A 21,672-nucleotide genomic window follows, 5' to 3' on the forward strand; every position below is an offset into this window, starting at 1 on the left:
TCATTCATTCTGAACTCTCAAAAGGAAGGACAAATGAATCACTTGCTTTACCTGCCCTCCGTTGGTTATAGTAAAAATCCTGGTGGTTCCCCCACAAAGCTTCACATACCACAGGAACCAGAGAGCAGAGACTTCGTGTGTCTCTGAAGTGACATTGATGTTGACAAAGCTTGCAGCGAAGTCCCTGGCAGCTCTGTATACAATCCAAAGGCAGGCACAACATATTAATTTTATCTTGTTAAGAAATGAAATAAAACGAAAAACCATTATAAGAGTGCATTTCCTTAGTTTGACAAGGTGAGATATGTTACATACAGTAAATGACAATTTCCCTTACACACTACTTTTGCACTGTGTAACTGTATAATGGGTGTTTCACAGTATATTGCTGTTACTATATCCCGAGATGCTCCCCTTTTGCTAGATGTAGAAGGATCACGATTCGGTGCTTGGGGACACTTAAACTGCAGCAGCACAAGACATCATGCAGGAGTAGGTGGCATCCCAAGCTCATTCTCCTCTGAGCAACTGGTTTGTGTAATAGCAAGAACCCAGAAACAATGGATTCTGCATATATGGTATATTCAATAGCTGCAGTATACAATGCTCTTTGTTTTGGGGAACATTCTGTTTTATATTATTACCAAATAATCATTCTTCTTTTTTCCAAGTGGAGTCTTACAAAGCTTATCATGCATATCATTAATAGGTGAAAACAATTATTGACTTCTCCTTGAATGGGTAAAAGAATGCCAGAAAGAAATCTGCCATCTTCCTTGCTGAGAGTGCCTCCATTGGAATAGTGTGATATTTATTCTAGCACCACCCCCTCCTTGGTCTTAATGGCAATGCTGTTCAAAGGTCAATTTATACCTTACACTGTTAGCTTACAGCTTACACCTCCACTGAAAGTTCAAGAACTTGATTTAGATGAATCCTCCAAATTTGATTAGGATTTGATTATGATTATAATTTTCCATTTCCATTCTATTTTGCTCCATGTTTAATCAGGTTGCAAACTGAAAAAGTGATAGCAGCTAATGGTTCCTGACTTTCTAATAAAAATGTGTGAATACATTCAGATATTATGGGAAATGCAGCTTTTTATTTCTACTTTGAGTCAGTTTCAAAATCCTCAAGACTACAGATCTGGAGAAGCCTTATTATTACAAAGGACCACACAATGGCTATGTTCAGAATGTACAGAACACCAGCAAAACCTAAGTAATTACAATATTACATAATATTGTTGTTTCTGGTCAAAGCTTTGGCATCAATGACAACAGTCTGAAACTCAGTACCTAAATAGATACACCATGTACACAATTATTAGGCAACTGAGTATTTTGACCATATCAACCTTGGTATGCATATTTTCCACCTCCAAGCTGTATAAACTTAAATGCTTAGTGGATATAAGCAGATCAAGTGATGTGTATTTGTGTAATGAGGGAGGGTGTGGTTTAAGGAGTTCAACACCCTATATCAAGGTGTGCATAATTATTAGGCAGATTCTTTGCCTCAGGCAAAATGGGCTAAAAAAAGAGATTTAACTGATTCTGAAAAGTCAAAAATTATAAAAAGTAGGGATGGAGTAATCTTGAAATTACTAAAATATTGGGGCATGATCACAGAACCATCAAACGTTTTGTTGCAAATAGTCAACAGGTTTGCAAAAAATGTGTTGAGAAAAAAAGATGTACCTTAACTCCCAAAGATTTGAGCAGAATCAAACATGAAGTTACCAGGAACCCTTTATCCTCCAGTGCTGTCATATTTCAGAACTGCAACCTACCTGGAGTGCCCAGAAGTACAAGGTGTTCAGTGCTCAGAGACATGGCCAAGGTAAGGAAAGCTGTAATCCGACCACCAGTGACCAAGACACATAAGTTGAAACGGCAAGACTGGGCCAAGAAATATCTGAAGACAGATTTTTCAAAGGTTTTATGGACTGATGAGATGAAAGTGACTCTTGATGGACCAAATGGATCAGTAATGGGCACAGAGCTCCATTTCAACTCAGGTGCTAGTAAGGTGGAGGTGGGATGCTGGTATGGGCTGGTATTATGAAAGATGAGCTAGTTGGACCATTTTGGGTTGAAGATGGACTCAAAATCAACTCCTAAACCTACTGCCAGTTTTTAGAAGACACTTTCTTTAAGCAGTGATATAGGAAAAAGTCTGCATCTTTCAAGAAGACCATGATTTTTATGCACAACAATGCTCCATCACATGCATCGAAGCACTCCACTGCATGGCTAGCCAGTAAAGGTCTTAAAGATGAAAGAATAATGATATGGCCTCCTTCCTCATCCGACCTAAACCCTTTTGAGAACTTGTGGGCCCGTCTTAAACTGGAGATTTATGATGAAGGAAAATCTCTCTGAACAGTGTCAGGGGAGACTGAAACTAGCTAGATATATAGAAAGTCCAAACTATTTTATTGAATAAAGCTATATTATAAATTAGTAAGTGTTGTTTCATTAGCCAGATCATCAGTGGCTTTGGGGTGAGATATCAACTGTACGCTGATGATACTCAGCTGTACTTTTCCACCTCGGCCACCCCAGCGAAGCTGTCGAAGTGCTGTCCCAGTGTTTGGAAGCCGTACGGGTCTGGATGGGGAGGAACAGGCTCAAACTTAATCCCTCCAAGACGGAGTGGCTGTGGATGCCGGCACCTCGGTACAGTCAGCTGCAGATGCGGCTGTCTATCGGGGGCAAGTCATTGGCCCCGATGGAGAAGGTACGCAACTTGGGCGTGCTCCTGGATGGTTGGTTGTCCTTTGAAGATCATTTGACGACCGTCTCCAGGAGAGCTTTTTATCAGGTTCGCCTGATCCGCCAGTTGTGTCCCTTCCTGGACCGGGATGCCCTATGCACAGTCACTCATGCTCTCGTTACCTCTCGTCTGGACTACTGCAATGCTCTCTACATGGGGCTCCCCTTGAAGAGCACCCGGAGGCTTCAGCTAGTCCAGAATGCGGCTGCGCGGGTTATTGAGGGAGTGGTTCGGAGCTCCCACATAACACCTATCCTGCGCAAACTGCACTGGCTACCTGTTGTTTTCCAGGTGCGCTTCAAGGTATTGGTTACCACCTTTAAAGTGCTCCATGGCTTAGGACCGGGCTACTTACAGGACCGTCTACTGCCGGCCTCTATCTCCCAGCGTCCGGTGCGTTCCCACACAGAGGGACTCCTCAGGGTGCCGTCAGCCAAACAGTGTTGACTGGCGGGCCCCAGGGGGAGGGCCTTCTCTGTGGGGGCTCCTACCCTGTGGAACAAGCTTCCCCTTGGGCTTCGACAACTACCTGACCTTAGGACCTTTCGCCGCGAACTTAAAACCTATTTATTTCGTATGGCTGGACTGCCTGATTTTAAATTCTAAATTTTAAATTTTAATTGAATTTTGATGGGTTTTAAATTTCTGTAATTTTATGGAGTGTAATGTTATTTTAAATTTTCTGGCAAATTTGAATCAGTTTTTTAAGGGTTGTTTTAATTATGGTGTATGTTTCTGTTTGTATTTTATTTGCCTGTTCACCACCCTGAGTCCTTCGGGAGAAGGGCGGTATACAAATTAAAACATTATTATTATTATTATTAATCAGGAGTTTTCTTTCTTTCTTTAATGGAAGACCAATGCAGTTATGTTATCTTCATTTAAGTCTGTATATGCTCTAACATTCTAATATGATCGGAGATATGATTGTAATACAATTGGTTATCTCCCACTTGAGAAAAAAGAGAATATAGAAAAACCAATGAAGCATGTAGTATGCATGACATGCAGAAAGCTAGAAAATGGGCATATAGTAGTAAGGGGCGTGCATAAGAGCACAAAAGTGCCTACCGTTCCTGTCCTATTGTTCCCTTCATTATATCCAATTAATATAGTTGATGCATAATTTTAATTATATATATATATATATATATATATATATATAATTATGCTGTTTATCTATGACATTTGTTTGTGTATACTGTTGTGACAAAAATAAATAAATAAATAAAAAAAGATTATAACTGAAGAAGGATCACTTACTTTGTCCAACAATGTTTGTCAATGAACTGTTTCATTGAAATTTTGTCCAACTCTGTAGCATGTGGTGCATCCCATGGTGCTTCAGCAGGAATCTAAAAACAAACCAAGTGTTGCAAATATGCACAGTTTATTTGCTGATTTTCTTTTCATGAATCAATAGCCTCAATCCATTGTCCTTGCAATATGGTCATAAAAAGGAACAAGCCCAATTGTGTTGCAAAGTTAAATAGCCTCTCTCTGCTTTTTTAAAAAACAGGGAGAGAGGGAATATTGCATATGAAATGAATGAAATTGTAACACAACTGTTTTTTTTTTTAAAAAAAGGCACAATCATATCTTCAAGCTAATCCACCCTTGTAAGCAACTTGTTCATGAATTGCAAGTGACATCAGGACTTCAACCCATATTGGGGCCATATAATTGCGGCCATATAATTCTCTGTCCAATACTGAATAAAAAGTTTTTAGCAAAAAGAAAGCATGGAAAATCTATTTTCATTGTCCATCAATATCCCTGTAATAGATATGTACTTAATAAGATTTGTACATTCAAAAATATCACAAAGCCCTATATTCAATTACTTTTTCTAGAACGTTAATAACTTTAAGACATTGCAAAACCTATATTTATTGAAGCATATTTTCATTGCAACTGCAATGATTCTCTCATTTTTCTGTACAAAATAATTGGTCCAATACATCTGAAATATAATGCTTTATTGATTGAGCTGTAATCTAAGATGTACTGAAGATAGTGATACTAAAACAGTTTCCATAGTTTAGACAAAACAGCAATATCTGTTTGTTTGTTTTATATCAGAGTGAATTAATAATGACAGTTATTTAGAAAGACACTTTTTTTGTCTTGGAAGATTTAGTGATCATGCTCTCTGAAGCTAAAAATCCATTTAATTGGTTAAATTTATATCCAACCAAGGATCTTGCTGTGATCAATACGAATAATTGATATGTCCAATGAAGATAAATGTTTTGGAATATACTACAAGGCTACATACGCAGGCGAACTGCATCTATATTTAATACAAATTATATTTTAGTGTTGATTACAAAAATGACCTATATCTGAATTTTTTTTTGTTATTTTATAAATACAAATGGTCCTTGCTTACTTGATCAGCCTCAGTCAGTGACCGTTTGAAGTTGAATGGTATTGAAAAAGTAACTTCACGTGCCCATATCTATGAAGCAGCATCTCTCAGCCATGTGATTACCACCACAGTCAGTTTTTCCTGTGCCTTACTTGTTTTTCTTCCCCCTCTCTCCCTTGCAGGATACAGGAGGGGATTACAAGAGAATCAGCAGACTCACAATGGGAAACATACATCAAAAGCAATTACTCTAGGCTGTTTGCATCGTGTGCTTATGGCTGCTGGCCCCAGCCCATTGCTTTCAATGCACATTTCTCACTGTGTGCTTGCTTACTCTCTTGAAATCCCTTCTTTTACAGAATACCATTTCTGACAAGTGGCAGTCTAGTCTCTTCTTGAAAGCTTCCAGTGATGAAGCACCCACAATTTCTGAAGGCAAGCTATTCCATTGGTTGATGGTTCTCACTGTCACAAAAGTTCTCCTTATTTCTAGGTTGAATCTCTCCTTGATCAATTTCCATCCATTGTTCATTGTGTGGCCTTCAGGTGCTTTGGAAAATAGGCTGACCCCACCCCCTCTCTGTGACAGCCCCTCAAGTACTGGAACACTGCTATCATGTCATCCCGGTTCTTCTTTTCACTAAACTAGCCATGCCCAGTTTTTGCAACCGTTCTTCATATTTTTTAGCCTCCAGTCCCCTAATCATCTTTGTTGCTCTTCCCTGTACTCTTTCTAGAACAGGGGTGTCAAACTCGATTTCATTGAGGGCTGCATCGGGGTTGTGCTTGACCTCGGAGGGCTTGGGGGGGCATGGCTGAGGGGGGGCATGACCATCGTACGTGTGGCTGGGGATAGGCATGGCATGGTGGGCGTGACATGGGACTCGTGTAGTGGGCACCTGTGGTGGCCAAGTGCTAAAGCAGAACTTCCCTGAAACACTCCTTCACTCTCATAATCACTTTCCTTTTTTCCTTCCTTTTTTATTTATTTTGTCACACAGTATATATAAGCATAAGCATGAAATAACTATACAATATATGAGCATATATATAAGCATGAGTATGTAATAACTATATTAATTGGATATAACAAAAGGAAACAATAGGACAGGAACGGTAGGCACACTTGTGCTCTTATGCACGCCCCTTACAGACCTCTTAGGAATGGGGTAAGGTCAATAGTAGACAGTTTTTGGTTGAAGCTTTGGGGATTTGGGGAAGAGACCACAGAGTCTGGTAGTGTATTCCAAGTATTAACAACTCTGTTACTGAAGTCATATTTTCTGCAATCAAGATTGGAGCAGTTAACATTAAGCTTAAATCTATTGTGTGCTCATGTAATTGAAGCTGAAGTAGTCTTTGACAGGAAGGGCATTGTAATAGATGATTCTATGAGTTAAACTCAGGTCATGTCGTAGGCGGCGTAGTTCTAAATTTTCTAAACCCAGGATTTCAAGTCTGGTGGCATAAGGTATTTTGTTGTATTCAGAGGAGTGGAGAACTCTTCTTGTAAAATATTTCTGGACACTTATTTAATATAAAAAAAAATATTTCCTTCCTTTTCTTCTTTTTCCTTCCCTCTTCCTTCTTCTTTCTTCTTCCTTCCCCTCTTTCCTTAGTTTTCCTTCCTTGCTCTCTTCCCATCTTTCCATCTTTTTCTTTGTCTTTCCTCTTTCCCTTTCTCCTTTCTTGTCCCTTCTTGGATGCTCAAATGCAAAAGGGGAAACATTTCTCCTTTTGTTTTGCTCTTAGTTTGTTTTGATAGCCCTCTGCCAGCGAAAACAGAGTGCAGCCCCCTCCCCCCAGCTCCATTTTCTCTGGCAGATGGCTTCAGCAGGCCATCACAGCTGAAAATGGGGCATGGGGGCCCGCACACATACCCCAAAGCTCCATTTTCACTGGCAGAGGTACAGTGGGCTGATCCTTTGTTGTTTCCAGATCTAAGAATCCTGCGGGCCAGATCCGGCCCACAGGCCTTGAGTTTGACAATCCTGTTCTAGAGTCTCAAAATGAATTTCATTTTGTTAGATAGTATCCAGGTTCACATCTGCCAAGATCCACCTGGATCTTGAGCATATCATCTAGGGTGTTGGCTATTCCTGCAAGCTCAATACCATATGCAAATTTGATGAGTTCCCCTTCTACTTCTTCATCTAAATCATTTATGAAGATATTGAAGAGTATTGGGCCTAAGACAAAACCACTCCACTGCTTACTTTCCTCCATGTAGACATAGTACCATTAAGGAGTACCATTATTTGTTGAGTATGGTTTGTCAGCCGGTTACAAATTCATCTGGTGGTGATGCTAATCTATCCCACTTTTTTCTAGTTTACCAAGAAGTATGTTGTGGTCCACTTCGTTGAATACCTTCCTGAAGTCTAAGTAAACTATGTCTACAGCATTTCTCTGGTCTACTAATTTAGTCACTTTATCAAAGAATGAAATAAAATTGGTTTGGTATGATTTTTTTTTAACAAACCAGTGCTGACTTCTAGTTAATACTTTACCTCCTCTCCAATTATTGAAAATTCAAACATTAACTCCATTCTTGTTAATTTTCCCAGTTCCAGGGTGAGCATTCCAAAGGACAACGGAGTGGTTAAGAGCCAAAGAAAGTTGGAAGGTGTGAAACTGATTAGTTTTGTCAGTTTTGAGCTGGCTATCACAGTGCCACAGAGATTAGCGTTTCAAAGGGCCAGGAGATGGGGGAAAGAGAAACATAATCAGAGTCATGTAATTTCCCACTTAGTAACCAATTTGCTTAGTGATGGAGTTGCTGGTCCCAATTGTGGTTACTAAATGATGACCACCTGTATAATCATTTAATAATCTTCCTATTTAAAAAGTAGAAGAATGGAAGTGCTATATTTTACAGAGAAGGAAGAACTAATGTAATGTTCCTCTATAAAACTGTATGGGACATTGTAATATGTCTGTTAAACAAAACCCTTTCACTATAAATTGGAAATTTTAATATTTGCATTAAAGGTAAGTAAAAATATTTCTGCTTCTTGAATACTTTTTGTCAGTGATATAAACATTTTCCTTGTAAGCTTTGATGAAACAATGCAAAATTTTATTTATTGTCCCAGTCAGTTGCATACATATTCATTATTCCCAGCATACCTCTTTTCCCAGTTTATCCATTGTTCTCCAGAAATTGATGTAATCAAGATATATGAAAGGGTTCCACGTTGAAGGAAAGATATCATACATTGAATAGGAATTTCCCTAAAACAGAAAAAAAATTAACAAGATATAACTGAATTGTTGATTCTTTCCTCTCATATTAGTCTTAAGTTTCCATATGTAATAATTAATTTGTAATTATAGTAATTGCAGTCAAATGTCCATTAGAAATACATTCAGCAGCATTGTATATGCAAATCTAGAATTGAATCTAACACATAGATATTAAAAAAATGAAATGCAGATCTTGACTTCTTCATTACCTTTCTTTTCCAGATTGAGAAATACAAATATAAGCTAAAGCGCAAAGTAAAATTTTAACCTTAATTTCTCATTTTCTTTTACTGCTGTCCTTTTAATTCATTAAAATAGCAATTATTTTTATCTGTATTGGAGAGAAAGACATACATTGAAAAAAGAGCATTGAACCCTCATGCAGTTACAGTATTATAGGAATTAAAATAAGTATGGCCCTTTAAATATTACCATTGCTTCCGAAAAATCAATGCATTAATTTAGTTGGATATAAATACATGTCTGATCACAAAGCAAAATTCTATGATTACATGTTTCATTTCTCTCTATATATCTATATAGTTATGCACTGTATGTTTCCAGAAGTAATCAGAGCAAATAAGATTCTCACCCTTGTATGTAGGAGGGTAGCCTCACGTACATTGACTTTGTAAGTTTCTATGTCAAGTTCTTTAGCCAGTCGCAGAATCCGATTCTGTGTAGGTCCCACATAGGATCCACCAACATCGACATACTTCACTTGCTGGTTCTGTCAAAACAAGAAAAATCATCAGAAATAACAATAGATGTTCCAATCACAGGAACAAAAATGCTCACTCTCAGGGTTCCAACCAATCCCCTAATTAAATCATGAGCCTCAAGCCAAGCTTCAAAATAAATCCAGTTATTTCATCCAACTGCCATGTTGAATTCCCCATCCCACTGCCTATGGCAACTTAAGAGCAGGTTAGGAATGCTTCGTGAGTTGACACTCACATTCATTATAAAAAGATAGCTGAAATTTACGTTGGATTCTTCAAGGTATGGCCTATGTTCTATATTATTAAATTAATTTAAACACATAGTTAAATGTCCCTCAGTTCTGCTGTGCCACTCATTGTGGTGGGCATGTTCCTTGGAAGGAGTAGTGAAGACAATTTGGAATGTATGACAAGAGCATATGTTCTCAGCAGGGTCACCCAAGGCATGAAGGACACTCCAGTTCCCACCCAACATAAGTAGGGACCTATATAGGGCAGCAGTTGTTTTTTTCTTTTTTAGCATATGGCACATATTAGCCAGGGATCACTGAAGCGGCTGGCTGTCTCTGTGAAAGGACATTTTTTGGATCATGTTACCTTACCTGAAGGATGCCTGAATGCCAGTAGGGCAGCAGTGATATAGGAAGAAGCTAGGGGCAGCGAATTATTTTAGTGACAATGGCACCAATTCATACTGTATGGGATAAGACAATGGTAAAACACTCCCGTATTTTTACCAAGCAAATCACAGATGGAAAATATAAAATGCTTGATAATATAGTGCCAGGTAATGGGCCCCTCAGTTCAGATGGTACAGTATGCTACTGTGAAATTGCTGAGGATCTTTCAGAGTACTAATGGTGTTTATGGCATGGCTAGATTAAAGCCCTTGGCTTTTTGCATTGAGTTGCTCAGGTTGCAGTACAGAACTACTGTCCAGGGAGTCCTCGCTTGCCAATAGTAACTTAAGTCACCAAGTGCTGGCTGTGCCAACTTACAGTTGCAGTCCCAACAGTTTCAGTTAACATGGTTAGGAGATGAGCATCTCTTTCCAAAATGTTGTAGACTAAAAATTACAAAACTTAATGATTGGTATTTTTACATTTGTTTAAAAAATTACTTACTCTAATGGTGAAAGTCCTCCCCCCAACTCTGTCACGAGCCTCTAAAACCACCACACTAAGTCCAGATTCAAACAATAATTTAGCTGCTGACATGCCTAAAAAAAAGATGAATTCATTTTAATTATTTGTTTTACTATCAAGATTATCACCTGAAATATTTATTAGCAGATAAGCAGCACTTTCAAATTTAATATATCACATCCAAACTGTGGTAAACTGAATACATAACAGCGTTTTCCTTATACATTTCAATTTTTTAATCTTTTCAACAGAAGTATTTTTACTCTGTTTTTAAAGACAGGTAGTCCTTGTATAGTGACAATTGGAACTGGCAAATTAATTGTTAAGCAAAACAGTTGCTAAGTGAAAGATTACAATTTTACAATTTTATTTCAGCTTTCCTATGCTTTACAGATTTGCAAAGTTCATAAATGCAAGGACTGTTCACAAACTTATTTTTTCATCTGGGTTGTAACTGAATGGTTACTAAATGAATCAGTCGACTACCTGTGCAGTGCATTAAATCCGCATACATGTGAAAATTTTATTAATATATGCATTTATTTAATCGATTTATCTACTATAGGCAATTTTCAGGCATTAAAATAGCAATAAAATGTATTTTATTTTAACAACAAAATTTTGAGAACAAAAATCAAATTATTATATATATACAATTATACACACGTACACACAGAGAGAAATACACACAAGTCCCTCTGAATCTACAGTCCATCCCCAAGGAAAAAGCCAAATTCTAAATAAGAATTAGGAAAAAAATCAATAGTTGAGTGAATTCTGACAATTAAGTCAAAGCAATAATTCTAGAGGCAAGAGAGGTATCCCTACCACAATGCTTGATCAAAATTAAAGCCATGTTATCTGTAATCAAGTTCCCAAGGATATTCTTTACTAATGGCTGAGCAAATTATTTGGATGGCTTGAGCAAATTATTATCAGCGTAAGAGGTAAGATCCATGCTGAATGAACTAGTTTCTGCTGTAGAATACAGACATTTAAAAAATTAGTAGGTAATTTGTACTCAATGTTACATCCCCAAATATTCAGCTTTTTGTTCTACTACAACTGGAAGTTCCTTTTCACATGTACAATTTCTAAGTCAAATATCCTCATCCTATACTTCTCCGTTTGATTATATTTGGGTATTTTATTAAATTCTTCCATTTCAATTGCATCTGTTCATTCTGAATGGGTTGTATCCTTTGTTTTCCAATTATGATATCACTAGGTCTTGGTGATATTTAATATATCATTTTTCTTCAACACTTCAACATTTTTAATATAATTAATTTCAATATTATAAGCAATAGCACTCAGACAACAAATTTCATGAACTTTATGAATCAAGTCCTTCCTAATTTTCATTGAGTGATGTAATATCAGACTAAAGTTTCCAAATTGTTCAGCTGTTCAAAAATTGTGTTGCTGAAAATCTGTCTGAAACTACATTCAAAATCACATTTGTAAATGCTATAAAACTTATTAAATTAAGTCTGTGAAAAATGGTGTCATGCACAAAAACAAACAAACAAAATATTTATTTGGATTGCATTTTGTAGCAATTCCAGAGATTTCTCTTACATAAATACATTTGGGGATTTCTCATGCCTTTATTTTAAATATTAGACATAGATTATAAATGTAATGTGCTTCATGGGTCACACACACATGCACATGAACACCCCCCCCCCATTATTAGAATGATTAAAGCGGTTGCCTGGCTGAGTAACAAGTCCTGAAAAATCTCTTATAGTCTTATCTTTTTAGTACTCCTAGGCCACAACTGCTGCTTAATATGTTACTTTTGTACTTCTTGATTATCACAAAGCACAGTAAATTACAGTACAAGCTGGCCATCAATGTATCTGTTACATTAAATGTTTACCATAGCCATGCATAAATGCTGTGGTTTGCTTACACTGCTTCACTAATGGGAAACCTAATTACATCTGTGTTCCACTGAGAAATGACATTTGGCAATAGCTCTCAGCTCTCATTAGTCAAATAGAAATCTCTGTGCAGAGAAGTCAATGCAGAGCTGCCAAAATAAACCAGATAACATTTTTTCTATACCCTCAGGGATAAATGTTCCAGCCCATGATTTCCTTTCCCAATATACATTTGACTTTTAATGATATTTTGTTAACAACAAGAAATAACAACTGAAGTGTACTTTTAGGATTTCCCCCCAATATTTCTTCGAACTTAAGCCCAAATCTCTCTGTTCTCAGAATTATAATTCCCAAGATCCATGAGGGCATAAGGAAGCTAAGAACAACACAATGATTGTCTGCAGAATCTTTGGGTAATACAGGTAGACCACATTTACTGACTGCCTCATGCAATTATCATTTGAAATTATGATGGTGCCAAAAATGATCACTTGAAGTTATTTTTGGTGCCAAAAATAACTTTGCAACCAAGGCATGCATTTGCGAGCTTCACAGAGACTCTCTCAATCATGTGTTCACCATTACAGTCAATATTTGTTGTCCTGGCCTTGGCCCATTTATCCCCTTCTCCCAGAACAAAGAGATTGCTTAAACAAGTGATCTGTTCCTGACCTGCTTTTCTACAGTATGCTTCCCTGAAAACTATTGGCCACAAGTTTAGAAGCTCAGTTCCATTTCCCAGCTGCTGCCTTTAACTGACAAAACTTTAATCACTTTCATACCTTCCCCTTTTTTTTGCCTCCTAAACTGCTCAGGGCTCCAAGCACATTAGACAAACAGCAGATGCTAGTGCATTTTTTCAATGTATATTCCTTATTTGGGGTCTGCTTACTTTTTCGTAAACTCTTCCTTTCCAAGGAATGTAAACACAAACATTAATTCTATTTTTTCTAATTATCCCAGTTCTGGGATGAGCTGGTTAAAAATGTAAGCACAGTTGCAATCACATGATTTCCCCTTCAGTGACCATGTCACTTAGTAACTGAATTGTAGTGCCAATTGTGGTTGCTAAATGAAGACTACATGTGCAGTATAAACAGTCACAAAGTTAAGCAACTGTACAGCATGTAATTACTTCAGCAGAGACAATTACCTTTCACGCAGCAATAAATGAAGGCCAAACTCAATTTGACCTTTAACATGAACATTTCAAAAACTGGAAGGGGAATGATTAATCTTCTTTTCTCATTTGTGGCTATCTTAATGGCACTCATCCTAGTAATAATTTTCATTAATAATGGAAGGATTTTAAAAAATCCAGTAAATAAATAAATACAAACTTATATTTGACAACCCTTTTAGTTTGGACATGAAGAGGCCACTGGTGAATAGATGTGACGATAAATGTAGTAAATCTAGATACCGTATAAGACAAGGTTTCCTAAATACTTGGGTCAGGCTTTAGACCCATATATGTTATTATACTGAAATTAATTCCGTCCCATGTTTCCAATTCTAAGGACAGCACTGGGAGCAACAAACATTGCTAAAAAAAATAACATACTGGGAAAAATCAAATAAAAGCAAATGTAAATCAAATCTTTACAGCAGAATAATAAATAGTTTCAATCCCTTTCTTTAACGGCTTACTACATATTGGTATTTAAAGACTGTCAATAAATGTCATAAGGCTACTACTAATAAAAACCTTCATAACTATTTATCTGCCTCTGATAAGACCCTATTAAACATCAAATGTGAGTGAGTGTTTTTACAATGCGATTGTACAGGTTAAAAAAACAATGACTGGTATTAATAGCTTATATATGTGGGAAAATATGACTGTTGGTTTCTATTATATTCGGAATATATTGCAGGTAGTCCTTGCTTAGCAGCCACTATTGGAACCGATAAAGTGGTCACTCAGCAACATAGTTGCTAAGTGAAAAATTACATCACCATGATTTTAAGTCCTCCTTCCATTGTGCTTGTCACAAGTGAAAATGCATGCTATTTGAAGTACACAAATAGCAACACATGACTGAGGAGCTCTATGATGGTCATAAATGGGGAGATTGGTTGCAATGCTATATTAGCACCATTGTAACTTCAAATGATTGATGCCCAAGACAGTTGTTAAACAAGGACTATCTATATTGAAATATATTATTAAAGCTGGCTAGTTCTTCATGTCTGGCTTAGTATCCTATGAATCTCATAAACTAAACTATAATCATATGCTTTCTGCAAATGTCAGTTTCCTTCCAGAGTGTATTTTCTTACTTTAATTAAGCTCAAACAGGTTTGGTATGAAATGAACATACATAAGATTCCAGTTATAAACATTTAACTGTCCACTTTAAGCCTATTTACTTAAGCCTTGGATACAGGTTTTGTTGGAGTACATCCAATATTTGACACATTGGCTCTTGAAATCATGCCAGAATTTCCCAAGCAAAAACATTTCTTCTGCTATGCTGTAAGCAGAAGGAAAACCTGTTCCTAAAACTATCCTGAAAACCATCAATCAGTATCTCTGTACTTCTGGGCAACTATCAGACAAATGCAAATGTGTTCCTTGTGATCATCACCAGACATATCAATACTTCCTGGAATAAAAATAATTCTCTTGCTCCTTAACCATTTTGCCTTTAATCAAGAAAAAGGCAGGAAGCACTTTTATTTCTCACTGTCACTAGCAAATGTGAGTAACCACTTACCTTGACAACAGGATGCCTTAGAATATAGCACTAGGGGTCATTTGGAAAATCAAAGTCATCTTCATCAAATGAGAATGACTAAGTAATTATGAGCACAGATGAAAGTTTGTGTATTTGAGACTGATTGAGAGAGATAGATAGATGAATTCAACGTTCTTTTTGATGTTTTCAACCTCTAGTGCACAGAAATGATCACAGCATCTTGACCATTATTAAAATTGTCTATGATTGAACTCAGATCCTTCTTCACTAGCATTAATCAAAAAGTACCTTCATTAAAATCTTCTCTACCTGAGACAAGGGCTTGTTCTTAGGCTATTCAGTGCAGAGAGAGAACTAAGGGAATGTTGTTAGGAAATAGATGAGAAGAGTTCTTCAGCAGTAATAAATATGAAAATTTCTTTTTTTATCTTTCCTTCACAAACTGTTACTCCTTAAAGTTGTAACATTGAGTTGTGACAGATTTAATTTAATATCCAATTAGAAAACACACAATAATTTCAATTATTTAATTTTATTAAGAATGCTGGTATGTCAAAGGAACAATGTGGAGAAACTGAGGTTCCAATGTCATTTCAGCTACATTTCCTATTCATCTGCAAAAGCCTTATTAGGTTGTTGAACACACTATGAAGCAAATGCATGGGAACTTGGAAGTATTTGAGTCCTGAAAAGGCACCACATAGTTAAATGCAATCCCACTTGTTATTAATAGAGATGATCCTTTTCTTTTAATACAGCCTTTCTTAGCCTTTAAAATCTACACGACTGGGACACAGGAATTTTGAATTAATATAGCACCTCAGCCAACTGCAATTTCTTCAATGAACTGATAAACATGAGGAAAAGTAGGTGAGACTTCTCCCTGTCTTGGGGATATCTGAAATAGCAGAGGTTCCCAATCTTTTTCGCCCGCGGCTCCCCCGGAAATCCGACCTGCAACTGCGCATGCGCACCAGACGCGCCCGCGGCTCCCCGGAAATCCGACCTGCAACTGCGCATGCGCACCAGACGCCCCAGAAATGGCGCATCAGCGCCGGACCCAGCGGGCGCAGATATTCCGCGGCGCCCCCATGACGATAGCGCGGCTCCCTGGGGGGCCGCGGCTCACAGTTTGGGAATCACTGTGAAATAGTATTAATTTTCCTGATTCTAATTTGCAGATGTTTGAGCTGGCTTTAGAAAAGGCTAAGAAAGAAAGAAAAAATGCTGATGCATGTTGGATCATGAGAAAGTCAAAAATTTACAAAAAGAACTCAATACATGTTTCACAGGTTCTAGAAGTGCAGGGCCATTGACTGGGTCAACAGTATCAAACTGTGGGATGTGCTTAAGAAACCGAGAAACCCAGAACATCTCATTGTATTCATGCAAAATTCATATTCAGATAAGGAAGCTACCCTTTGGACAGAAAATGGTGAAACAGACTGCAGGTTGACAAAAGAGTGAGACAAAGCTGTATACTCTTCCCTTGCTTAGTCAACATATATGATGAATATGTATTAAGGGAAACTGAATTTGAAGAAGATGAGTAGGATTTTAAAATTGACGGAAAAAAACATTAATAACTTGAAAGAGTATTGAAATTTTTCAAGTTTGGTATTGGAGAAGATTTCTGGAAATACCATGGATAGCCAAGAAAACAAATGGATTAATGTACAAATTAGTTGAGAGTTTCATTAGATGCACAAATGACCGGGGTCAAATTATCATACTTTGGAAATATTGTGCAGAGTTCTAGCTCTTAGAAAAGGCAGAAGGAAAAAAAGAGGACAGACAACAGCAAGGTGGATGGACTTAGTTACAGTGGTGATGGGTGCTGGAAGACCTCAAGCACAAGGTTATGACAGAACATCATGGGAAAAAAATCTATCAATGTGGTCATTAAGAGTTAACACTGATTTGATGGCACATAATCAATTTAGGCAAATGCCATTTTTCAAAATAAGTTAATATGTGATTGATTTTCATTATTATCAAAGATATTGCAGGTTTACTCTCTGTTCTTACACAACACATTATTCTATCTACCCCTTTGTTGGGAAAAGTTTAATTTGTTTTAAAAAAAAGATAAAACGTACACTTTAATAGTCATTTAAAAATAAAATGTCTGAGTATACCTTTCCAAACAATTTTGGTTATTTATTTAGTGTTAAGAGCATACTTTGTTTTAAAAGAATAATTTTCCTTAAACATACAATGGCAAAATAAAAATTATTGAACTTTTTGGGTGGGAGGGACTAACTCTAAATATGAAGTGGGAAGGAAGGAAGGAAGGAAGGAAGGAAGGAAGGAAGGAAGGAAGGAAGGAAGGAAGGAAGGAAGGAAGGAAGGAACGCTATATCATTAGTATACCTCAATGGTCATTTATGTATAGTATGAAGTTTCTTGGTCCCAGAAGGCTGCCTTGGGGGACATGGCTATTAACAGGTGCAGGATTTGATAGGGCAATCTCTATTTTGACCACTTGTTGTCTGTTTGACAGGAATACGGTTATCCAATTATGGAGTGGTCCAGAGATGCCATAGGATTTTAATTTTAGAAGTAGTTTGTCATGTATCACTGAAGTCTTTACAGAAGTCTATGTAAATTGTATCTATTGCTTTGCCCTGATCAAGATTTGTAGTCAATATGTTTTTATAGTGTAGAAGTTATAGATTACAGGATTTCTGAAACCAAATTGCTTATTAGAGAGTAGATTGCTTGTTTCTAGGTGGAGGGTAATGGATTGGTTGATGATTGATTCCATGACTTTGCAGGTGACGCAGCATAAAGAGATTGGTCTGTAATTTTCAACTAGGCTGGGGTTTCCCTTTTTGAAGATAGGGATAACTGTGGCTAGTGACCATAGGTTGGGTAGGGAGCTGGTCCTGAAAGATTTTTCAAAGATTAGGCTTAGGGGTTCTGCTGTAGCATTGAAAAGCTTTTTTAAGAAGTATGCACATAGTCCATCAGGTCCAATAGATAGACCTGATAGTAGTACCTTTTCAATATTATCTTCTGTGAAATCTATTTGTTTTAGATCATTGTAGTTATTAGTGGTACGATTAGGGAATGTTGGGCATGAGCCATTGCTGTTTACAAAGATTGAGCTGAAGAATCTGTTAAAGTGGCTTGCTTTAACTGCTTCATCATTGCATTCTTTACCATTAGGTCCTTTTAGGGGTGGGATGGATCTTGAGTCTTTAAATTTGTTGTTTACAAAATTATAGAAGGTGTGGTTGGATTTTGTGCACATCCCAATGGGTGCATTCAACTCTGATTCACTGCAAGAAAATTAAATCATTTCTTTTGCTGGCAGTTGTACAAATCCCAAGTGTGCTCAAGACAACAAAGGACATTGCAACTTGTTCACATTTGTTCTGCCATGAGTCTGGTTTTGTTTTACTACATTTTACCTGACATATACTCTGAACTTGCATTCCTCTAACTGCACATTTCTATTAAGTGCTTTTAAAATAATAATATAGATTGGACATTCTTTAAGAGTTGCTTTCTGGTCATACCCAAAAGCTAGAAGTTATTACCTGTTTGAAAGCTTGTTGTGATGGTGATGATTCAGAAGCCAAACCTCTATTATTACCGTTTATGACTAGTATAGTAGTAGTATTTATTACTAGCATTTATGACTGGCTTTCATTATTGTTAGAGAGCCCAACTTTTAAAATTAAAATATCACTATGTCTCTGAACAGTACATCTGTTTACTAGAGATTTACTAAGACATTGAATTGTAGAATGGTTTTCCATATTCACTGATTTTGGCAATCTTCCAGAGCAGCATGGTAGCCTAGTGGTATAGATGCTTATTTCCCACTCAGAAGATTGAGAGTTCAATCCTAGGTAGCAGCAGATATTTCTCTCTTTGGTGCCAACTCTACACCTGGGATCCAGCTGTTAAACGCTCAGCTCTGTTCAGTCGCCCTGATTTTACACAAATTAAGGAATTAATGAGCCGTAAAAAGAAAAAGAAACTGATTGTGGCAATCTTTGAGAAAGCAATATTATGGTTCTATCATGCTATTAAAATAGAAAGTTGACAGTAATGTTTGTGATCTGAAGGACTTATGGAAAATGATGAAAATTAAAAGCTGAAAGAGGATTAGTTAACGAAAAAGAATTTACAATTCAATTTCAATGTTTTATCATTTTTGGTGGTTAAAAAGTGTTAGTAAGTTAAATTACTTTTAAAATTAACTTGAAAATACTTTTTAAAACTTTAATTATTGGGTGGACTATAAGCACAATTAATAAATAAGTCTAAGATGGACTCTCTTTAAAAATAGTGTGTCAAAAATTGTAAATAGTGCAATTCTATGAACTTTAGCTCAGAAGCAATTTCTATCAAGTTCACGAGGCTTTACCCCTACAGTGCACAGCAGCTTTCCCCAGTCTGTGGTCCTGTAGATGCACTGCAATTCAATTTTAGAATTTCCAGTCTACAACTTTTGAAACTGAAGTCCAAGACATCTAGATAGGAGCACTCCAAAGCAATTGCCAGTGACTTTTACTTTCATTGCTCTTTTAATAGTTTGCTCCCATTTCAATATTGCCATTGCTGACTTTAGTAAAACTTTATAATAAATAACTAAAAAACAAATGAAATAGAAATTCATTTCACTTGTTTGAACAGTTCTTCAATAAAAACTTTCAGAGCACTGCAACAGAAAACAAATATTTAAATAACCCACGTGATCTGACACATGGGTTTTTCTTTGTTGCAACTATCATGTTTGAATATTTTTGAAAACATTATATATGAGCAAGAAACAAGCAGAGAACAGAAGTCTTAGTGCCTACACTGAGTCTTTGTAACCAAAGGCAGAGGTTACTCAGGTCTGGCAGTTCATTTCTAAATGACATCTGTGATTCTCCTGAATGTTTCATGAATTTGATATGGTCAGAGGAACAACTCCAGAAAAGCATAGGATGTATTAAATGAATTTGTAGAAAGAGATCTGGTAATGAAATACATGTTAGCAAACATGTTTTGTAAATATTTTATCTCAAACTGCAAGAATGTGTCTTATATGTGCTATTCTTAGATAAAGAGAAAACAAGCTCTATAGCTTTCCTGGAAAATAAAATGTACCAAGACAATATATTTAAGATATGTAAGAGTCCAAGAGTCCAAGGTAAAAGATAAATGACATCAAACGGCCTAGTAGGCAATTCACACTTTGTATTCTCTCAATCTGAAAGAACTTTGGCAGTCTTTCCCCCCCTTTCTGGCAACATTTCTGTAGTTTTCTGGCAAGGTTTCAGAAACCGTTTGCCTTGCTTCCACCCTAGGGTTGAAAGAGTGTCCCTGCCTAAGTCACTCCAGCTGGCTTTGTGCCCAAAGTGGGACTAGAGCTCGCGATCTCAGTTAACCACTACACCAAACTGTCTCTGAACCTCGGCAATCCATCAGAAGAAAATCCTGTCCCTGCGGTCTCCTCCTGAAATCTACCCTCAGTTGTCATCCTGACCAGAACTTAAAGCAAAACAAAAACAACACAGCACAACACAACACGTAACGAAACAGCACGAGCGAGCGAAGTTCCCAATCAGGCGAGCGCCTGAGTTCGCAGATCTGCTCGCCTGAGTCCCCCGTCCACGTTGAGAGAAGTTTGCCGCCTGTTGAGATGGGGAGCGAGAGGGCGTCGGGGTCAGCAGAAGGTGCCGCGGAAGCTCACTGACCTGAGATGCCTCCCCCAACCACGATCACGTCGTAGCTCATAGCTGCGCTCTCGGCGGGGGCGACTGCCGTGTCGTCCATGCCTCTGGGCTAACTTTACCGTCAGTTTTGGGCGTCCGACGGCGAAGGTGCTACTTTCTCACTGGCCAGCTGGGCGCTGCAGAAGCACATTTCCCAGCTGGGTCTCCTGCTGAGACGCCCCGCCTTGCCCCGCCAATCACCTCCTTTAGAGATTAGGAAGCTGGCTGCGGAGATAAACCGGGTGAGGCAAGGGGTGGAACGGGAGGAGAAATGCGCAGATCGGAAAGGGCGGGTTGCGTACAGCCGAGAGCCGGGAGGAGAAGAAAGTGATGATGTCCAGATTCATCGTGGCGAGAGGCGGCCCTGCTTCCTGCTCGCGTTGGGCAGGTGATGGCAATGGGCAGGTCGCCTGGGAGAACAGAATGCGTGGGAATTCATTGTTCCGTCTTGAATCTTCCGAGATCATCTCCACCGAATAGCTTGATGAAATGGATCAAGGCATTGAGGATCGCTGGATAGCTGCAAAAACCAGACAAGGATAATTCGGCAGCGAACTATTCACTTTATGTGGAAGCTAAATTTTGGTCCAAGGTTTTATGTTTATGGCAAGGATCTGCAACCCGTTTCCCACAGAAAAGAAAACACCGGCAGCCAATAATTTTTAACAACTGGTGTGACTGGATGATTGTGGCCAACTTGATGTCACTCACTCCCACCCAGTCATATGAACCTCCAGCCATGCCCAGCTGATCATTAGGGCAGAGAACTGGTTGTTAAATTATTTGCACCGGCTAGCCCTGCCTCACCCCACCCCTCCCCTCCCCTCCCAGCCAACTCTTGCCACACTTGGCCTCTGGTGTGTTGTTCACTTTTGTCTGTCTGTCTTTCTCTCTGTGTGTCTTTCTCTCTCTCACCAGGAGCAAGTGGGGCAGGGTTGCATTGTGGCTCCGTATTATAATGGGGTCCAGGAGGAGGTGGGGACCCCATCTCCCCTATTGTGAAGCACACTATTTCACTGTGCTGTGCAAGGTGCTGTGAGAGCAGCAGCCAGGCCATGGAGGTCGTAACAACTCAGAGCCCGAAGCAGCGGGAAGC

General features: G+C 38.0%; 1 protein-coding gene across 2 annotated transcripts in view; it reads right to left on the reverse strand.

The window, feature by feature from the left end:
• Positions 1-21,089, reverse strand: part of LOC131200274 (amine oxidase [flavin-containing] A-like) — a 44,081-nt gene extending 22,992 nt beyond the window's left edge. The window contains exons 1-6 of one of the 2 annotated variants that reach the window (XM_058186912.1): positions 20,559-21,089; positions 10,245-10,339; positions 8,991-9,128; positions 8,282-8,386; positions 4,045-4,136; positions 52-193 (exon numbers count right to left, since the gene is read on the reverse strand). In XM_058186912.1, the coding sequence (XP_058042895.1) occupies positions 52-193; positions 4,045-4,136; positions 8,282-8,386; positions 8,991-9,128; positions 10,245-10,339; positions 20,559-20,637 (651 nt within the window). In that variant the 5' untranslated portion in view covers positions 20,638-21,089. The remainder of the gene's footprint in view (positions 1-51; positions 194-4,044; positions 4,137-8,281; positions 8,387-8,990; positions 9,129-10,244; positions 10,340-20,558) is intronic. The other variant, XM_058186913.1, reaches the window with a different exon arrangement.
• Positions 21,090-21,672: the final 583 nt, after the last annotated feature.

This window comes from Ahaetulla prasina, chromosome 5 (assembly GCF_028640845.1).
Source record: "Ahaetulla prasina isolate Xishuangbanna chromosome 5, ASM2864084v1, whole genome shotgun sequence".
Classification (NCBI taxonomy): domain Eukaryota; kingdom Metazoa; phylum Chordata; class Lepidosauria; order Squamata; family Colubridae; genus Ahaetulla; species Ahaetulla prasina.